General features: G+C 32.2%; 1 protein-coding gene, 1 long non-coding RNA gene and 1 pseudogene across 17 annotated transcripts in view; 2 read left to right on the top strand and 1 right to left on the bottom strand.

The window, feature by feature from the left end:
- LOC145248297 (kalirin-like) overlaps window positions 1-21,847 on the bottom strand; it is an 858,283-nt gene that overhangs the window by 397,983 nt on the left and 438,453 nt on the right. For all 13 annotated transcript variants that reach the window (XM_080110176.1, XM_080110182.1, XM_080110183.1 and 10 more), the window contains 7 exons: window positions 15,091-15,206; window positions 13,359-13,520; window positions 12,333-12,515; window positions 11,209-11,328; window positions 9,463-9,654; window positions 5,126-5,272; window positions 3,501-3,612 (listed from right to left, as the gene is read on the bottom strand). In XM_080110176.1, coding sequence (XP_079966302.1) covers window positions 3,501-3,612; window positions 5,126-5,272; window positions 9,463-9,654; window positions 11,209-11,328; window positions 12,333-12,515; window positions 13,359-13,520; window positions 15,091-15,206 — 1,032 coding nt within the window. The remainder of the gene's footprint in view (window positions 1-3,500; window positions 3,613-5,125; window positions 5,273-9,462; window positions 9,655-11,208; window positions 11,329-12,332; window positions 12,516-13,358; window positions 13,521-15,090; window positions 15,207-21,847) is intronic.
- The window catches only part of LOC145248300 (uncharacterized), a 101,511-nt gene that overhangs the window by 9,807 nt on the left and 69,857 nt on the right, over window positions 1-21,847 (top strand). For 2 of the 4 annotated variants that reach the window (XR_013863357.1, XR_013863355.1), the window contains exon 2: window positions 15,665-15,749. The exons of the other annotated variants lie outside the window; for them this stretch is intronic. This is a non-coding gene — a long non-coding RNA (uncharacterized LOC145248300). The remainder of the gene's footprint in view (window positions 1-15,664; window positions 15,750-21,847) is intronic. 4 annotated transcript variants of the gene reach the window in all.
- Window positions 9,003-9,149, top strand: LOC145248459 (U2 spliceosomal RNA; annotated as a pseudogene).

Below are 21,847 nucleotides of genomic sequence, written 5' to 3'. Positions count from 1 at the left end.
TTTGGTCTCGAATGTAAGTTTGTGTCTAACCTGCTGCAAATTGATGACTATATGTGAGGGAGGGAAATATAGTGCTTAGTCAGGACTGCATCTTGATTGGAATTGATCAAATTCGCACACCAAACTTATACTGGGCAGAAACGGGTGAAAGTGAGCATGTGCAATGATTTTCTAATCACCCATGTATTACTACTACACAAGTTTGGATATGCTTGTTTTAGTCAACCAAATTGCAACTTATTACTACATGATTGATTGTTCATACATACAAAAGAAATAGATCTCAGTCATCTCACTGCAACACAATTAGGCAGGATTGATAAAATTTGATTCTAGGCTCTGTTATATGGCCCCATATACAAGAGTATAAATCTGATTGGTTAGTTATGTAACATGTGGAAAGGATTTGAAGTGAAATATCAGTTGCAGTTTAAACATTAGTGAGGAAACTTACGTCTGATTTTGCACGTAAATTAAATTTGTATATATTACTTATCAGACTATTGTTTTCATCTTTAGTATTATTCGTGCAACGTTTCGGTCGATTTAACACTCAAGATGAGAACAATAGTCAATAATCAATACAATATAAACAATCAGCTCTCATCTAAAAAAATTCAGAACTTTAATTAAATTTGTATTTGAATAATTTAGACTACTATTCTCATCTTGGTAATTATTTTCACAGTGTTTCGACTAAGGTAACCCTCACCCTTCTTCACGTTAATCTCAGGAATCTTTATACCCAACTTTAGAACCTATATGAAATTGTAACTGAACTCTTTATTTAATCTGCTTGCAGGTTGTTCTTGTTCCATCAACCATAAGCGTCTGAAATTTTAATTAATATTCATTTTTTTTTTTTTATTCTTAGTTATTATCGCTTGTAATAAGGATTGAACCTTCAACCACCAGAAAATTGTCGCTTAAAACTCATTTTTACTCAACAGATTTATTCAATGAACTAAGAATCCAGCTTAACAACTCTGGTATAAATTTATGGAACTTTAAACCTAATTTTGATTTTTAAATTATAGCTAAAATTAAAATTGATATTAACACTTCTACTTGGTCATAGCTGATGAAATAAGAACAATCTACCCCTGTATAGTAAATAGAGCGTTCAGTTTGAAATTTTGTTCAGGCATGATTCAAAAAGATGCACTTTTAGTTGGAGGCTACAGTTGTAGGTTTCTCCTACATTGACTTATGGCAAATTAGCTTATGTGTAGTATCAGAACAGATACTACACTGTGATCTTAGCCTGAAGTTTATATAGTTTATTCTTAAAATGATTTACATTAAAGCCATCCTTAACCAGAGTAAGCAATTGGTTTTAAAAGCACATTGAAAAATTAGATTAAAAAAAATAAAAAAAACAAGCCGCGTGTGCGTGGCCCCCTCTTATGGGGTAAAAAGTGTCATTTTTTGTAATTTTGGGGCATTTGTGACCCCTTTTAAGCTCCTGGGAATGCCAAATCCCAGTTAAAAATGGACAAACGGTGCAGTTTCACGCCTTAAGACATGTATATTTGAATTCAGCACCATGGAAAACCACTATATAGACATACATATCAAGTTTTTGAGTAATATGAAAAAAAAGCTCCAAAAAGGCATGTTTTTTTTAGCCCTAAAAATCCCAGAGGGATGTGAACCAGAATCTTGCCAGGGTCACCCATACAGAATTTATATTAAGAACAATGGCCTCTACATTTTGGCCAAGTTTCAGGAAAATCTAATGGAGGGATCAAACACTATGGGGCAAAAAGTGTCATCTTTGGCTATTTTGGAGTATTTTTGACCTCTTTTGAGCCCTTGGGGGTGCCAAATCTCAATGTAAATGGATAACGGTGCAGTTTCAGGTCTTAACACATGTATATTTGAGTTGACTACCATGAAAAACCACTATATAGTCAGACATATCAAGTTTTTGTTGAGAAATATGAAAAAAAAAAAGAGCCAGAAAAGAGGCGTTTTTAGCACTAAAAGTCCCCGGGGACGCGAACCAGAATTTTGCCAGGGTCACCCATACGGGATTTATATTAAGAACAATGGGCTCCACATTTTGGCCAAGTTTCAGAAAAATCTAATGGATGGATCAAAAGTTATGGGGCAAAAAGTGTCATTTTTGGCCATTTTGGGGCATTTTTTTAAACTCTTTTGAGCCCCTGGGGATGCAACGAGAATTTTTGCAAAAAAATCTTTTTAATCTAGTTAATAAAATACAATTTGTGGCAAAATTTCAGGAAAAACTAATGGACTGTTCTCTGGCAATCGTCCGAACTAATGGACGCATGGAAACCATTGAAAGCATCAGGAGACCAAAAAACTAATTTTGCAATGGATTTAATTTTCAAAATTCTTTCAAATAGATTACCAATTTGAGTAGAGATATTTTTATGTTAAAAACGATGCCCAAAAAGATGTTGGGAGAATATATCAGTAGAAAAGTTGTGAAAATAAAAAGCAAAATAAGAAAAGTTTGTGATAATCAAAATTATGTAAAGAATTTTCGAAGCAGATTAAATTCTTAAATATTTCACCAGACAAACCTGGAAGAAGTTCTTTTAAATTAATTTTTTTACCATTAATTCTGAATTAATCTATTAGAGGTTTTAAAATGATTAACATTTAGAGCTTTAATTTGATTAAGCAATTGGTTCTAAGTTTATGTGTTCCATGCTTTTTAGATATTCTTAAATATTTCATCTGTGTGACCCCCCCCCCCAATAACTCTTATCCCCGAATGGCTTTCGGGCCTTGATAAGTGGTGACCACCTTGTAAAAAAAAAAAAAAAGAAAAAAGAATTCCTTTTCTGTTGACTAAAGAAAGTTTGTTTAAGTAATAATATGCATAAAATAAATTGCAATGCTTAAAAATGTCCCTTCTACAAAAACCTTTGCACTGACCTGATACATTAGATCTTTTTTTTTTTTTTTTTTTTTTTTTTTTTAATTACATTTTCACCCCAAACAAGGCACATTGCCACTTTGGTGTAGGGGGCTACTATCAGGGGAAACATCTACTGGGGTACTATGTAGGGATTAGGGCAGCGAGATGTTGGTTCACGTTGCACTTGAACTTATGCATGTCAGTACAGTTGGGGAAGCAGTGACCTGGAATGGAATTCCAAAGTCTAGCTGTTCTGGGGAAGAAACTACTGGAGTAGAAAGATCTTTTACATCTAGGGATCTCTACAGTGTGGGGGTGGGATTTTGCAGGTTGTCGGGTCTGTCGAGGGTGTTAACGTCGTGGGGGCACAAAATCTGGGTAAGTGGTGACAAAAGCAAAATTAGATTTTTTTTTTTTCAAATCTAATTTTGCGATTTATTAAAAACTTTCTTACAAATAATTACCAATTAGAGGAGAGATATAAAAATGTTTCATCTTTAAAAATCACATTATTTTGAAGGCCTCAATTAAGTTGTGTATCATTCTTCTCTTAGAGTAAAGTAGAAAAATCTGAGGATTTCAACCTATAAAATAAATATTTACAAACCTTTTACATGGGATTCAGGATTTCTATATTTGACTTCCATCCCTAATGTGTGGAGATTACGATTAACATATTTCAGGAATGTCTCTGCTGTTCGTCTCGCTAAGGTACACGCCTGCAAAAATAATGAGAAATAATGTCAAGAAATGATGCATGATAAATTAGAGTGCACCAGGCAGATGGGGATATTTTGACTCACAAATACAAAGAAAATTAAGATGAATTCTCAAAAGAGTACAGCACACAGAATCATTAATAAAACTCACTATCTTTTCTGCAATTTAACTTTATTATTACTTTATTAACCTTTTATCCTCAAGCAGCCTTTGGGCCTTGATAAGAAGTGACTTCCTTGTAAAAGTAAAAAAATTTTTGTACAAATGATTTTGAGTTTATGCCTGACTTGTCCACTAAGTTTCAGTCAGGAATGTATAATAGTTTTCAATATGGAGGGACACTTTGGTGATCAGCTCATCAGTAGGGGGTCTGATACTAAATGGGTTTCAGAGTTACTGAACTTTACGCTCCCCCCCTTATCATTTTTATCTGTGATGTTATCACATAGATAATGTCTACCAAAGTTAATTACACACAAAACCAAACAAAACGTCTACCAAAGTTAATTACACACAAAACCAAATAAAACGTCTACCAAAGTTAATTACACACAAAACCAAATAAAACGTTTTTATTAACCCTTTGCTGCCAGAATTTTTTTATGCAATAAAAATTTTTTTTTTTAACCCACACATGATGGAAATTAGCATGCAACTGGCACATGAACATAAACAACCCCCTCATTCACTTGTTGAACCATGCATAGATCTATACTTTGAAGACCTGTCGGACTGACAACCCATAAGAGTAAGAAATATGAATATTTTTTGGAAAGTCGACTTGAAAGTACAATTTGGCGGTAAAGTTAACGTTTTTCATGGATGGTATTTTCAGGAACTTGTCTTATCTTTTAGCCAAATATTTTATTTATTAACTGTAGATTATAACAAAAATACAAATGCAAAACATCAAGAAATTTGTGGCGCTTAAATTATTCAAGTTGTTTTAAGACTTATTTAAAAAAAAAAACATTATAACTTTTACTTAAAAAGGAAATTCAGTTCTTGTTTAAAATATGATGTATCTACTCATCACAAAACAAAGACAGCATATTCCCAAAATCACGTAAATTGATTATCAAGTAATTTATTTTATTTTATTTTTTTTTTTTAACTAAGAATATCAAATGTCATGAGGAAACAAGCCTGGGAACTGTCATGTTATTTTAGAATGCTTTAAAATTCAAGAGCAACAACTCAATTCGATAACCAAGATTTTGATTGTATTCAAAATAATTAAAATTTTAATTGCTAAAAATTTTTAAGTTTGATTTTCTTAGCTAAAAAAAAAAAACTACTTGATTAATTTAGGTGATTTTTGGAATATGACATTTTCGTTCTGTGACAGGTACGTATATTATAAAGATTTATCTGTAATTTTGTTATTTTTTTTTAATCAATTGTAATTCTAAATAAAAAACAATTATTCAGCAATTAAAAAAAGAATTTAATTAAAAAATCATTCAATTTGTATTATTAATGTGAAAATAAAATTTCTAAAAAGGTGTGTACCTTCAAAAAGGCTTCTTTTTGTTCATTATGTTTGTTGATTGCTTGTACTAAGAAAGCGGCCTTATCAGTACAGTTGGCCTTATCTGTGCTGCACCAATCTTCATCTCGTTTATAGTCTCGGTCTAAACTTTCAAGAACTGACCACACCTGAAAAAGGAGAGAGAGAATACAAGATAAGCTAACAAAAATAAATAAAACTCAAAACAATAATAACCATTAACCATCATGTCTTTTGTCTCAATATATATATATATATATATACATATATATATATATATATATACATATATATATACATATATATATATATATATATACATATATATATATAAATGCTTTTTTCTTTGCCAAAGATGAACAGCACAAGGACAACATTTTTAATAACAAATGGGTTAGTAAAATTAATCTGGAGCCAAAAAACTAAATCTGATATTCAGTACATTTTTATTTTATTTTTTTATTCTTATATTTTTTTAAAGGTAGGTAGTGTTTGATCAACACTGCTGGGGAGCCATGCCATGAGATAAAATACAGTTTTATTTTGAAACCCCTGAAACAGTTTTTCATGATAAATAACAAATATACAAGAATAGTTAGCAAAAATTTTTGCAAGAAAACTAATACACTGATTACAAAATATTAATCAACTTATATGCAAAGGGGTTTTTCAATTAAGGACTTGGGATTAAAAGTTTTTGTTTGTGTTTTCATATAAAGATTAAAAAATTACAAGACATATATATATATATATATATATATATATATATATATATATATGTCTATATATATATATATATATATATATATTTCTCCAAGACCTCTATTCCTTAATGGAGGAAGACTAAAACTTGCTGCTATGGTTTCAAATGATCTGAAATAACAGCAAGGGGAGACTTGATTCCGAATATTTCTTATGTTATATCTCCTCCCTTTTGGAAAAAGGATATAATTATGAATATCTTCAATATTATCTCAACTTGTTACATGATTATATATATATATATATAAATACAGGGTTGTCCCAATAAAATGTATACACTCTTTAAATTAGTTCAACTTGCTACATGAATACGCTATCTCACGATTCCAAAAGATGTTTAGGAATAAAGAATGCTACTTCCAGCAGAGTGAGCATCATCATCATAAAGGTGCTACTCCACTATCATCATAACATTAGAGCCTATCTTGATGGTCACCCGCTAAACAGATGGGTAGGATGAAAAGGAAGTATAAAGTACAGTCCATGCTCACCAATGGATTCTTTTTTTTTTTTTTTTTTCGAATGGGGGTATGTTAACACAGGATTCAAACCATAAAACCCACTATAATGAATGAGTTGAAAGAAACTATTGAAAGAGGATGTGCCAACAAACAAATTGAACTGATTAGGAATGTTTTGGATTCAATCAGTGAACATTGTCAGCTTTTCATGGACCACAATGGCCAATAATTTGAACATGTTCAATAATTAGCTGGTTTCTTTATTATAATAAATATCGGTTTTGTGATCATTTAAAGAGTATATACATTTTATTGGAACACCCTATACATGATTTGGTTTCGGTTCTTACTTCATATTGCCCAATATATAAGTAGAGCTTAATAGTAGTATAAAAATATACTTATGGCAAGTGAGCTATACAAAAATGATTTTCATTCCATCGACAAATTCTTTCAATGGATTGAAGCACAAACATTTCTGTGTAGTTCACTTGCTACAAATATATCTTTATACTACTCTCAAGCTCTAATCATATATATATATATATATATATATTACTATACTACTCCTAACCCATAACTGAGCATAGGTCTTGTTTGGAGGTAAGAACTTAACTCGCTAACAAAATCTGGCTACCTAAACAAGACAAACGTGGTAGTTTATTATCAGAACATTTGCACTCAAACAACGTGGGAGGTAAAAAAAAAAAAAAAAAAAAACACACACACACACACACACACACACATCACAGAATTACAAAAATAGTAACAGACAAATTAATTTTTCTTCCTTGTAAAAAAAGAAAAAACCTATATAACTTTGGAAGGAATCAGAAAATGGTCTAAAATAAAATAACTGTACTTTAAAAACAAATACACAAGTCTTTTGAATTGTAAATAAAAGTAAGCAGTTTAGTTTGTGTGTAAGTTTTCCAACTGTAGTTATGTTGGTGCATGTAGGAGTTAATGGCTTCTGCTTGGCATTAGGATTTGTTTTCTTTTTTTTCTGTAGCAATAATGTCAGCCTTTTTATACAACTTTTGGTAAAACGTTTTTCAAGCTACTATGACAGTATTTAGTAATATAGGAGTTATGGACATATGAATTAGTAAAAAAAAAAAAGAAAAAAATCACAGAATATTTTTTTTTTTAATTATTTTAAATATTTGATAAAAAATTTGCGTAAAATCATATCTAATAAAATATTACATGGCCAGGCCATTTCAATATTGAATAAAAACAAGTAAAGCCTATGCATCACAGATCACTTTTACTTTAATCATCTAACAATGAAGAAAATCATGAGTTGTCTCCCCTTGTGATCACTGTTGCCTGACTAGACAAACATTAATGAGAACTTTGTTCTTGATTTTTTAGAGAAAAAGTAAGAATTCTAATTTTTTTTTTTTTTTTTACAAAAATTTAAAAGTACAATCTTTTACTAACTTGTGGAAAGGGAAAATTTCAGTCCTCCTTGGGGGTGGCAAACCAGAATTTTCTTTTAGTCACCAGTACTTATTTTATATAAATATCCATAAATCTAACTTTTGATGCTTTTTAAGCAAAAACTAACAAAGGGGATTAAAAAAATTTTTTAATTAAATATATATGTATTTGCAAAAACAAATTATTTTTAGCCTCTGAGGATAAATTACAGTTTTCTTAAAATATCAAACATATCCATATAATTTTGTATAAAAAAAAAAAACTTAATTTCTGGTGGTTTTTCAACAAAAACTAATGAAGGTAAAAATAAATAAATACAAAATACATCTTTTATATATATATATATATATATATATATATATATATATATATATATATATATATATATGAAAAATAATTGAAAATTATTTTAACCCTCTGAGAATTAATAAAAGTTTTTCTGAATTTTTTGGCTCATTCAGTAGTCTGCACATATGGTCTTATTACTTAATAGAAAACGAAAAATGAGAAAAATAACAAGAATAAAAAATAACAAGAATAAAAAATAACAGCTCAATAGACAATAAATCCTTGACCTTGGCTACAAATAATCTAATATCTGTTTTATTACTATACTTTATCTTTTCTGTCCTCAGTCGGTGAATGAGAAATCGTCCAAGACTGAGGCAGTTTAAATTTTTGTCCCAATCTAGTGTGCCCTATTTAGGTAGCATAATTTGCTCCTTGTTGAAAACTGACTTTGTATCTATGCCCTTGCGAGGAGACAAGTAAATAGTGACAATGATAAAAACACAAGTCCTTTCAATTAGCATCTCGGGTCAACAAAATATACAAGTTTAAATAATCTAGAGTATGTATTATTTATCCTTCTTCCCACAAAGGCTTGAGTATGGCACAAGACTGGTTGTTGCCTCAAGGGTTTGGGGGGGGGGGGGGATATTCTGAAACTTTACAAAAAAAAAAAAAATAAGCTCCCTTCTAGAATTGGAGGGACTATTTTTAATCATTGGCATAATGGTAAGAGTATTCACTAATGGGCAGGTTCAATCCTAGGTAGAGTCATACAAAAGACCCCCCCCCCCAAAAAAAAAGTACCTGATGTCCCTTTGCTAAACACTCAGTATCATAAGAGGAGGATCAAGGTCAAGTGGAGTAATGCTGGGAATGGAGTTACATCCTCCCCATACACATTGGTGTAACAACTAATGAAATAGCTTTCTTGGCCTTTTGGCTAGGAACAAAGTGCAGTATCTGTTCTGATACTACATTTTAACTTTTACTGTCCTTGGTCAGTGGAGGAGAAATTCTTCTAGACCGAGACAATTTTTATTTTTGTTCATATCCAGAGTGCCCCTTTTTGGGAAGCTGGATGTTCCCCATATTAAAAACCAACCTTGTGTCTAACTCTGCCCTCGTGGAGAGGCAAGCAAAGAGGAACAACTAATGAAAAGGAACCCTTTGGGTTGCCCTTGACTATAACCCGCCAATTAGCTTAATTCTGCCCCAAAAGCCAGCAATAAAAATGTGTATCTAAAGTATTCTTCAGACTTAATTACGTTATTATAAAATCACCAGAGAACAATGGAACAAAAATTAATGCAAAGATTCTAATTACACTTATCGTGGAAATTTAGTTTCACACGTTTGGAAATAGTCTTTAAAGAACTCACCTGTTCAGCTGTTTTGTACCAAGTCATGGACGCCATGACCAGTTTGTGTCGCTCGTCCGCATGATACATCAATTGTTGCCACACTACATTCATTTTTTCTGCAATTGCTCGTACAAATTCGGAATTGTAGTGATTACCCTGTATCATGCTTTCCGCCTTTTGTGTAACTTGAATGACACTAGCATGGGTTTTCTAGCAAAAGGAAAAAAAAGGGAAAAAAAACAAAAAAATCAACAACAATTCACACTGTAAGCGTGGAGCTTCTTCTACTTTTAATGGAAAGAATTGAAAATCAATTGATGAAAGTAAAAATTACCAATAATTAAATTGTAATCAGGAATGTAATGAAGCAACTTGAGATTGTGTTGCTTAATTGTAAGAAAAATATCTTCAAACGTAAATTGATTTATAAGTATTCTTGTTATATATGAAACAGCATCGATGTAGGATAGGAAGCAACTGATATAAGTTTTATAAGGTTAAATTTCACATGTGTAAAACACTACTGGGCTTCTATTTTAAAGCAGTGAATTCGTATTTTATTTTGGAAAGCTATTTTTTCAACATCTACGTTTAAATTTGGGCGAGATATCTATGATAGTTATAGAATATTTAATACAAAAAAATGAAAACCGAAATGTTTTTTTGTATTTTCATCATTTTGTCTTTATTCCAAAACTTTCTCAGGCCGATTGATTTGAAGACAAACATAGAAGTCAAAATTTGAAAACATATGGTGCATTTATGTGGAAAGAATGTTTTTATTTTTTCTCGAAACAAAACAGACATTTTTCTTTTTCATACTGTGTGTGTGTGTGTGCACACAAGTGTGTATATTATCCACCAAAATCTGGAGTTCAAATTGTGAAGCTAATTACGCTGATAAGATGATGAAATAGATGTCTGTAGGTATGTATGTGCTCCCCTACGAGTGCAGCACTCTGGTAAGGAAATGATGCTTTCCATTTAGCTTTAAAGAAATACTCTTTTGTAAAAAGAATTGAGTACTATTGGATATCAAAATAAAAAATTTGAATAATCACATTTAAAAATGACAATTTCATCCACTATAAGTGGCAGATTTGATAGTTCAGTTGACAGAACACTGGAGGCCAATCTCCAGGGTTTGTATATTTGAATCATGATGTACCTAGTTACACTGATTAGTCAGAGAAATAATGAAAAATGCATTTGCATATTTGCATATATTACTTGACATATGACACCACAACTATTTATTCTCAAACTATAACATATCTTTTAATACATATATCTTGCATAACTAAAAATAACGAATCTCTTTACTTCCACAATATTATTCTTATATAGAATTTTGACATTACTCTTTATTATTTTTATATGGAAATAAAAAGAATCATTTTGCTAAGATCATTTCTGGTTATCAGTGTGTACACAGACATGTAAATCAGATGGCCACACTGAGAAAAGACAATCACTCTTTCTCTCCTAATGCTTACAGAGACATTAATATCATAGGATGTTTGAATCAGCATCGAGTGAGAGAGAGAGACAAGAGAAATAACAGATAACTAAAAAGTGATGCCTTGTTTAATTAGAACAATTAAAACAGATTTTGTTTGCAAACATAACTCAATCCTAGAAATAAAGTATATATTAGAATGTATTTTGTGTTTTTAAAGTTCATAGGAAAAAAGGCTCAAGTAAACGTTGTTCAATTTATATATAGTAAAAGAATAGATATGCGCGTGCACCCGCACATATTACCTCAATGGCATGCATGAACTGTTCATGTTCCTTTTTGAGTTGCTCAGTCTCCATTAAATTATTTGGACACATAAAACTAGCAGTCAGCATGGTCTCGCCATTCTGAATCCAAGAAACCACCTAAAATAGAAAAAAATATATAACAATGTAATGTTTAATGTAATAATGTTTAAAAAAAAAAAAAAATTGTAGAAGCAAAATGTTGATCTTTAGAATTAGAATTTACCTTCAAAACAGAAACTGATAATTAAACATCAATTATTAAAATTTGATTTAGATAAAATTTCAAATTTTGAAAAGAATACATTACATAAAACAGAAATTGAAAATTATTAAATTTTTTTTTTTTTTTTTTTTTTTTAACTTATTTGCCCCCCAAACAAAACATATTGCCACTTGGACGTAAGGGGTTACTATTTAGGATTATATCTACAGGGACACTTTGTAGGGAGTTGAGCAGCAAGATGTCTGTTCACATTACATTTAAATATCTGTAGGTCAGTATAGTTAGGGAAGCAAAAAAACGAAACGGAATCCCAAAGTCTAGCAGTTTGAGAGATGAAGCTATTAGAGTAGAAGATTTTCTGGAATCAGTAAAGGGGTGGGATTTTGCTGCTAATCAGGTTAGTTAGGAGTATTTACATTGAGGGGTCAAAAGTGTTAAGAATTCATTAGAACACATTCCATTAAAATACTTGTAAAACAGTCACAAGGGATACAACATTGTGACAATAAAACAGAGGTTGGAACTTGGTTGATAATGCAGGACCTGTTAGATTAAACTCTTTTTTAAACCTTGTCCAAGAGGGAGAGGCTAGTGGTAGATAAACCTGCCCAGATGTGACAACAATACATCTTTTGATTTTAATAATGTGTTGATCTTCAGTATTATAATTTAGAAGAAAGTATTTTCTTTTAAAATTTGAATTTTAAAAACACCATAATATTCTGTATACTCTGCTATAAAACATCAATTATGAAAATCTAATTTAGATAAAATTTGGAAAAGTATATTACACAAAACTTGCATCAACAGAAACTTTAGATTCTCTTTAAAATTCTTTTGTCTTTTATTTTTATTCATAAGATGCTACTGCAGCAAAAGCCAGGGTGATATGTCTTACCTGCCTAGTTTCAAACTCAAAATTACGTAATTGGACACATTGCTCAAGACGGATACGACGATTTTCAGCCAAGTTCTCCAGATCCAGCTCTCGTTCGTGTAAATATTCCAGCAACAACTGGATTCTGGTTTGAGCATCATACTGTGAATCAGCCATTAGTTGAATACCAGTGTTCTCAAATAACTGCACACAAAAAAATGAAGACATAGAATTAAAATGATAGTTGCAAAAAAAAAAAAAAAAGTTAGGATACAAGTTTATAAATTAATTTTTCAACTTGATTTGGAAAAAAAAAAAAAAAAAAAAAAAAAAAAAAAAAAAAAAAATTTGAAACCAAATCGCAATACAATAAATACATAGGAAATGCGTAGAACTAAAAAAGTATTTAATTTTTATTAGAAAGAAATTACACACAGATAATTTTTCTTATCAGTAACTATGCAATACAAAATAAATGCAACACAAAACATCAAGAGTTTTTAATATTTATTTTAAATATTTTTAACTTATGAAAATATAATAGAAATATATAATTTTATTAAATAATTCTTACTTTCTTTATCTTGTCATTTGTCACATCAATTTTAGTTAAGGAGGAAATAAATTACATAAAGTCTTTAAGAACTGTATGAAAGTTTAAAACAATATACTACATGAAATAACCATAAAGGCAACTGAAAGTTGGTTAGATCCTCTACATCAATGTGCAGCTACTCAAAGAAAACTCATTGAACGTCTAACTTAACATTTGACATTTGTTCTGATTTTTACAATTCTCTTGTTATCAAGTCTTTTCTATTTCCAATAATTACATTAGTATGTGCAAATAAATTTTGCTAAATTTCTGAGGTTTTATCTAACGAGAGAATTATATTTCTTTACTTGATTGTTTATAAAACCAAAGATTAGTGTTTATATTAAAAATTGTCTTTTTTGGGAACATATTGGATATGAGTTTATACAATGTTAAAATAATTTCCTAGATAATAATTGGTAAAATGAAAAAAAAGCAAACAAAAACGTTACCTGACAAAGTTCTTGACCTCGTTGTAAGACCTCAAAAGTACAATTTTGCATATGCAACACGTTATCATTATGCATTTGAAGAATTTGTTCTGCTTTTGCAGCATCATTGCACATTTCCATATGTTGGAGCTCTTCTGCCCACAATTCCAGTTGGGAAGAAACCTGTCAAGTATTCAAAATAATTTTATTTTTACAAACATAAGCCATTAAAGCTTGAACTCAACATAACCTGAGACACAGTGAAGTCATTTTAGTTTTTAATTCATATTTCTTTGCACATTTTTAAATATAAGGTAGACAACTATTATATTTTTCAATCAAAATTGAAATATGTGACGGGCATGCACAGAAGTGCTCAAGTCTTGTGTGTCAGTGTTAGTTGTGTCTACCTACAGCAAAAAATGAGTTCATCCAAAGGCTACAAAAAATGCCAGAGTTGTTCAGCAAATAACTGCAGAAGTTGCTCTGGTAGCATGTTGGATCATATCGACAGAATTGTTTGGGATTGTGTCAGGTCAACGGAATCATTTGGGACTGTTTCGGGTAGTGTCGATGGAATGGTTCAGGACCGTGCTGGGTCATGCCAACTGAAGTGTTTGGTACTGATTGACAATTGTCACAGTCATACTTTGGCATGTGATAATGTATTTTTTGTGGTGAGGGGTGCATCACTATTCACTTGAGAAGTTACAATCCTGCCTTTCTGATTTTTATTTTTAGGTGATTATTTAAAAATGTTTCATTTTACCAGTTGTTGGAGCCAGATTAAGTAATTATAAAAAATAAATTGCCGCTAATTATGTTACTACATTGATAATAACCATGGCTATGACAATAGCATATTCTTTTAATTGATTTAACTCTCGAGTGTATATCCATTGATAATTTTCTACTTTATCATTTTTCATAATTTTTGGATATGTTCATTACTGTGACATGACAATAGATTCATGGGTTTTACTTGAAATTCAATTCGAATTTCACTATAATAACAAATACAGATGCCATAATACTATGTACCATATTTGTACGAACACAAACATGCTCAAGTACTCTAGCTAATGTAGTTTCAGAATTAACCCAGCTATAGGGATGGGAGATGGGGGGGGGGGGTAGCTTTAAAAATCTAGTAAAAATTTGTGACATTTCAATTCTATGAGCGTATGGTGTGATTTTATATCCCCAAAATATTATTATACAATCTTTGAACAGAACGGATACAACACTTTGATCTTAGCATAAAAACAAAGATAGTGCATTTTAGTTTGAATTCCACATTTGCTGGAGAAGTGAGATCAGATGAAATTTATAAAATTACTTTTTTTCTATTGAATCAACCACAGTCAGGAGATCCCATCTTTAAAAAAAGAGGGGGGGGGGTGCATCATGATAACGTATGTTCGAACATAAAATTACCTTAATGTTTACTTTTCTTTAAAAATTAGGTATTCCATTTAGAAAACTGTACATAGCATGTCTTCTGCCGTTTGCCCTGTAATCAATTTAGCTGTTCGAGCTCCAAATAATACCAAACTGTATTTACTATAAAAATTATTTTATAAAAATTATAGATTTTAATGACAATAAAAAATACAAGTATAAAATTATAACATGAAATAACATAAAACTAAATTCTTTAAACTTAATATGCGGTCTTTAAACCTTTATTTTAATCATATCTAATCTAATAATAAAAGTATTAAAAAAAAAATCAAAAAACAAACAAACTTACCTCTAATGCATCTCTTTCAAAGAGACGTAATTTCAAGCAAAGATCTAATTTCCGTTTTCTCGCCGCCCATAATTCTTCCAGTTGAGCACGGCTTTCATTCAATTGCTGAAGAACACCTACAAGAACAAAAAAGATCCATATAAAGTGAATGTATCACAAGATTTCTTCGATCTGATTCTGGTTTTATAAAATCACAGAATGGAATTCAGTATTAAAATTTTAAAACAAAAGCAAAAAAAAAAAAAGCAAATGCTAAACAGTATTTGCTTTTTTTTTTCTTTTTTAATGAAAAACATTAAAAAAAATGTTTTTTTAATAGAAAACCTGATAACAAGATACCATTGTTTTCCAACATTCTAAGAACTTACATTTATATTTTTTGTATTTTAATTCTACACAAATCACACAATTCCAGGTTAATTATTTCAAAAGAGATAATTAAAAAAAAAACTGGTGTGGGTTTGAGGCACTTGTCTTTTGGCTATTTTTAAAATCATTTTATGTGGCAGAGGGGAATTATTATCAATTATCATGTTTACTTATTATTACTATTTTTTTTTTTTTTTACATGTAGTCAGTCCAAACATGGAACATTACCAACAAGACATCAAGAGCCATTGTGAACCATGGAGCCAGATTTACAAAGGCCTGCTAAGTAGGTAGGGAGCTCTCCAACAAGATGTCTGTTCACATTACATGTAAATTTCCAAATGTTATTAATCAGGGAAACAGAGCAGAAAAAGCATTCCAAAGGCAAGCAGTTTGGGAGAGAAGATATTAGAGTAGAAAGTTTTCTGGCATATGGGAACCTCTACAGTGAAGAGGTGGGATTTTGCTGATTGTTGGGTAAGTTGGCGATATTAACATCAAGAGGGCACAGGTACAACAAGTTCAGAACAAATTTATTGAAGTATTTATAGATTTTGTTCTTCGTTAAAAAATCTGAATACCCCCCCACAAAAAAAAAACATGTGAAAAATGGCTTAAATAACCCTGTTTCAATATTAAAATTTAAAAAATCAAAAAAAAAAAAAAAAGAAAAAAAAAAAGAAGACATCTCACACCACAATTCGAACCCAAAACCTTTAGATAATGAGGCCACACTCTAAGCAACTGAGCTAAGACGACGTTGACGAAATTGTGTCGGTTTTTTCAAATATTTAAACTAAATCATGTTCCGACGTTGTATGACGCATGCATAGAAGCAAACTTGTCATGAGAGGACGGTTTTTGCTGACCCCTCTCTGTAGAAAACTGATGATTTTAGGGTGAAGAAATTAATGTTTTTGGCCAATTTTTCAATATTTGTCGGGCGAAGGTTAGAACTTTAAAATGATATCGATCTCGTGAAGATCCGTGACCCGTGTCGAAAGTTTTTGCGAGACATACGAACACACATACATACAAACATACATACAAACAAACATACATACACACATTTCCGCTTTTACATATATATATTAATACTGTATGAATTTCTGCAAGAAGGCCTTCATACTAGAGCAGGTCAACGGTTTTGGATAGATTCATTTGCCTTGTCCAGTGTATGGTGTATATGTTCAGAGATGACCATTAGGACATCTGCAGTAGAACATGTTTGCCTAAATCAGTACTGTAGGTCAGAAAGAAGTTAAGCATTTACAAGGTTGCAGATTATCACTGGATTGAATTACGCTTTGAATTGTCCTTTTCTCTCCCCTGCAACCTGTTTCCCACAGAAGAGATGTTGTGAGCCTGTCTCTGCTTTATCGTTATTTTCATGACAAGTTCTTGTCTGAGCTCCAATCTATGCCCCCCCCACCCGGCCTTACTTTCACAAAAAAAAAATACTTGTCTAGCTGAAAACACTATCAATAATTCCCCCCACTCTTTATCTGTGCCTGAACCTAAACGTACATTCCATGAACAAAACTTCTTTCTTAGAAATGCCCAACTATGGAACACTGTTCCGTTTTCCTGCTTTCCAACTGACTACAATATGGTTGTCTTCAACAAGTTTTCAATGAGCCATCCCCTTAAGTAATCCAATTTCCTCAATTCCCACTACTAACGATTACTACGATATTGTCCCATTGATGACTGTATACTCATTCACCCTTATCCTCAAGTGGCTTCCGGGCTTGATAACTGGTGACTCCTTTGTAAAAAAAAAATATATAAAAGAAAAAAAAAACTATTCAAAGACTTTAGTTAAGAGTGAAGGGGATACTGATGGGATAATAATTTTTGAGCACTGGTACCATACGGGAAATTTTTCAGGTATCACGGAAAGAAAATTCAGTAAAGCATTTGTTATAGAGTTTTGAGAGGCCAGAGGCCAGCTCAATAGAGAAGTTTTTTTTTTTTTATTATTACTGTAGTAGGGATAAGATCAGACCCACATGCTTTGGAGGGGGGTATAGTTTTATGATATCAAAGACGTTGGAAAGGATGATCAGATCCTCAAGTGCTGATTGTGAAAAACTTAGGTAGCGGTTTGTAGATTCCAAGGCCAAGTATAAAGCTAATTGCTGGTCAAGCAGTTCAGCTTTATTTATTTCCAATCAAACGACATCACGGAATCGTTGTTTAGAACATTATTGGAAACAAAAAGATGTATATATATATATATATATATATATATATATATATATATATATATCTATATATAAGATTTATTTTCATTCGCTATTGGGGCTCGATTATAAAATAGATGTAGCTAAAAGCTTAATATTGAACCTGGATCAAACAGTAGTTGTCTTATCCATGCCATAAAAAAGTCTGTCTTTACCTGACATGTAGTTTAAAAACTGAAAAAATGTTCAAAGTATAGGTTATGAGTGATGGTTGAACTCACAACATAAGAAAAAGCAAATAATTGACTATTACACTGCAATAAGCAAATTCATCTTAATTAGAAAGAGGTGAAGCAACAAATTAGTTGGCCTTCGGGACAAGATCAAAGTGTAGTGTCTGTTCCGGCAGATGCTGCAAGTTATGACTAGCTATGACTAGCAAGGACCAGATGTGGGGGCAACCCCACATGCCTGACCATTAACCAGCTCCCATTTCCCACCTCTCGGGAGCTGGTCCCCCTTTTTCCCTTCCCCCTCCCTTCACTCCTCACATTAAAAATTGGCCTTGTGCCTAATTTGCTCGGTGGGGGAGCAAATAAATACCATCTGTTCCGGCAGATACTGCAAGCTATGACTAGCAAAGACCAGATGTGGGGGCAACGCCACATGCCTGACCTTTAACCAGCTCCCATTTCCCACCTCTCGGGAGTTGGTCCCCTTTTTCCCTTCCCTCCTCACATTAAAAATCGGCCTTGTGCCTAATTTGCTCGGTGGGGGAGCAAATAAATACCATCTGTTCTTCAGATGCTGCATTTCAATTTCTTGTTCTCTGTCAGTGGAGAAGAAATCCTTCACGACTGAGACAATTTTTATTTTTGTTCCTTTTCTCCACATTAAAAAACGACCCTGGTGGTAAACTCTGCCCCGTGAGGAGACATTGTAAATGGGAACAAATTAGTTAAATTTTTATTAGTTTTAAAAAAAAAAAACGTCAAGTGATTTGAGAGACACATTATTTTCACCGATGTAGTAAGTTGACTGAACTTCAGTTAGTCCTGTAAAATTGAGCTTTAGCGTTTTTCCTATTGAAATCAGAGTGTAAACGCTTCCTTGATCGAGTTTCAAAAGTTTTCCCTTATTTAGAATGTAAAAAAACCCACTACAAAGTCAGTATTCATTTTACAATGAAGATAAAATCGCAAACAGAACCCCCTCTTATAACAGGAGAAATTGTTTAAAAAAATTGATTTTTTTTTTTTATATTTGTGCTCTAAACATGGTAATTGACAATAATCCTGTTTTAAAAAAGGGGGGGGGGGTTCAAAATCTTCATCAAAAAATCTATTTGTAAATAAAAAAAAATAGAAAGCTGATGGAAGCATGAAAATAAGAGAGCAATTATTTATTTCTAATTAAGAAAGTAAATTCGAATGGAAAAGATATAATACTGCACCACTGTGAACATTGCAAACAATAGATAAAAGAAAATGTGTGTTGGAGGAGGGAAGGAGAAGGAGTAATTGTATGTTCTAACATTCCAAATAGTTTCTTTTTCAGGTACAATCTTTATTGACTCTGGAATTCAATAATGAAAATAGTATTAGGAAAGAAGAAAAAATATCGACAATTACTAACAGTTTTGCACAGTAATTTCAATTACATATAGATTTCCATTCAAGCTGATCGCTATAGAGACAAGTGGAGTGAGAAAGTCTCACCATACGCGGCTTCCTCAACAGCTATGGTCTGTTAATCTTGCACCACATTAGGGACCATCATAAATTAACTTGGCTTTATGAGCACGTTTTCCTCATCACTATCATTTGTGGAAACACCTCGAGCCTACTCTTGGCCCACCAAGCCAGCAAGACATCTAATGAAACTTTCTAATATTTGCATATTGGTTTCAAAAAAGGACTTTTTTTTATTAGTTAACTATGATTTGTTGTTAAATTTTCTAAGATATTATTGACGTTGGACATTTTCCCTTTTTATATCAATTTTATTCACTTGTAATAGACTTCAATTTCTGTTTAATAACTTTTTTTAATTGGAAAGATAAATATTTATATGATGTGGTAGGCTTACCATTGAGCTCAAGTTAGATTCTTTGAATCATAAAAATATGAGTTTGAAAGGCCACTTAAATTTTTTTAAATAAAACGGTAAAATCCAAATTCAATCAGTCTCCCTCCCCCCAGCTACAATTTAAATAGTATTACTACTTTTGATATTTTGCTTGAATGATATAAATAAGGGACTATTCCTATTTTAGGCTTTAGTTAATTTTATAAGCTTCACTGTTAGAAGAGAGAGAGGACAGGAAGACAAACGACAACCATACAAAATGAAAAAGTGAGACGGCATATAATGACAGAGGATGGGAGCGAGAGAAAATTAGTAAAAGACAGTCACTTTTTTTTTTTTTTTTTAACGTAGGAGAGGCCACTCGATAGTTATTCAGTGTTCAGTAGTCAATGGGATAATATCATAGTAATCGTTAGTAATGGAAATTTGGTAAATTGGATTAATTAAAGGGACGGCTCATCAAGAATTTGTTTACGTTGGATTTTAAGACAACCATATTGTAGTCAGATGCAAAACAGACAAACAGAAGAGAGTTCCATAGGCGTGTAGTTCTAAGAAAGAAGATTTGTTCATGGAATCTACGTTTTGGTTTTGGCACAAATAAAGAGTGGGGAAAATTTTTGACAGTGGTTTAAGCTAGATGGGTGTTTTTCGTGAAAGTTTGGTGAGGGAAGACCATAGATTGGAGCTCAGACGAGCACTTGCCATGGAAATAACGATAAAGCAGAGACAGGCTCGCAACGTCTCTTCTGTGAGAAAGAGGTTGCAGGGAAGAGGAATGGGCATCCCACCAAGCTACAAAGTCTATTTTGAACTGTCATGGTAGGATAAGCTACTTCTAGCAGCTCCTGCCCAGATGTAGCAACAGTTCTCCATCCTTAGATGTACTTGGCTTTTATATGGATAGAGAATTGCATCAGCAGTGAGATATCTACTGGAGCAGTAGAAGGATCCCACCATTTTTCTAGCAACCCTGGAAACGGATTTGATTCAGTTCAGAAGTAAAGGTCAAGCCCAGCTCCCCTAGAGGAGAGCCATCCATTTCAATTGATGCCAGATGGGGATCAGAGTGTTGATGATCTAAAGATAACATGGTTTTAGATGCATTAAAAGTAACCAGCCACCTCTTTCCCCCATTGTACCACATGCTCAGGATCAGAGGAGACAGAATCAGAGAGAACTTGATAATTTACGGTCTTTGATGTGTTGCCATAGATGGTAGTGTCTTCCTCATAAACGTCTATGAATGATGTAAGGATGTGATTTGGGAGATCATTGATGTAGATCAGGAAGAGAGTTGGGCCCAGGATGGACCTTTGAGGAACTCCAGCATTAATACTGTGAGCTTCTGATTTCTGCCCATCAACCACTACTCTTATGAATCTATCAGAGAGAAATGATTTAATAATTGAGAAGACATTTCCAGCTATACTGTAGCTGGAAATCTTGTGAAGTAGGCCTTTATGGCATACCCTATCAAAGGCCTTTGGTGTGTCAAGAGCAATTGCCCTAGAAAAGAAGCCTTTGTCGAGAAATTTGACGCGAGAGTTGGAAGAAAAAACACAGCACAAACTTAATCCAATCTCATTAAAAATTTATTTTAACCCTCTATGGGCCTTTTCAAAGGAGGAAAGTTAGGGTAACATCTGACTAATAGTGAAAAAGTTAAAACACACACACACATATATATATATATTAGGAAAAAAAGAAGAGGAGGGGGGAGAAAGAGAGGAATAACATATAGTTGAGAAAAATGAAGAAGTGGAGAAAGAAAGCCAGCAGGGAGGAAAGGAGTGGGAAATTGAGATTGTTGGGAGAGAGAAAGAAGGACAAATTTGAAAACAACACAAAGTTATTATACTAAAGCTGACTTGACATTTTGTTTCCTAAAGGCATTTTTCTTATATATTTACCTTGCAGAAAATACATGTTAAACTATTCTTTAGTTTTAGGATTAAGTCCTGTTCAGAAAAAAAAAACCCCAAAAAAACAAAACATTTTAATTGTTCTAATTAGCTGTAAGTAGCATTAACTCATTGACTCATCCTTTCCGTCTATCATTCAGTTTTTTCTTATTACATCTTGTTTAGCCCGTTGGCCTTATGTTAAACGGT

Source organism: Euprymna scolopes, chromosome 26 (genome assembly GCF_053919585.1).
Source record: "Euprymna scolopes isolate OS-2025 chromosome 26, ASM5391958v1, whole genome shotgun sequence".
Lineage (NCBI taxonomy): Eukaryota > Metazoa > Mollusca > Cephalopoda > Sepiida > Sepiolidae > Euprymna > Euprymna scolopes.
This window is presented reverse-complemented; position numbering and strand designations above follow the sequence as displayed.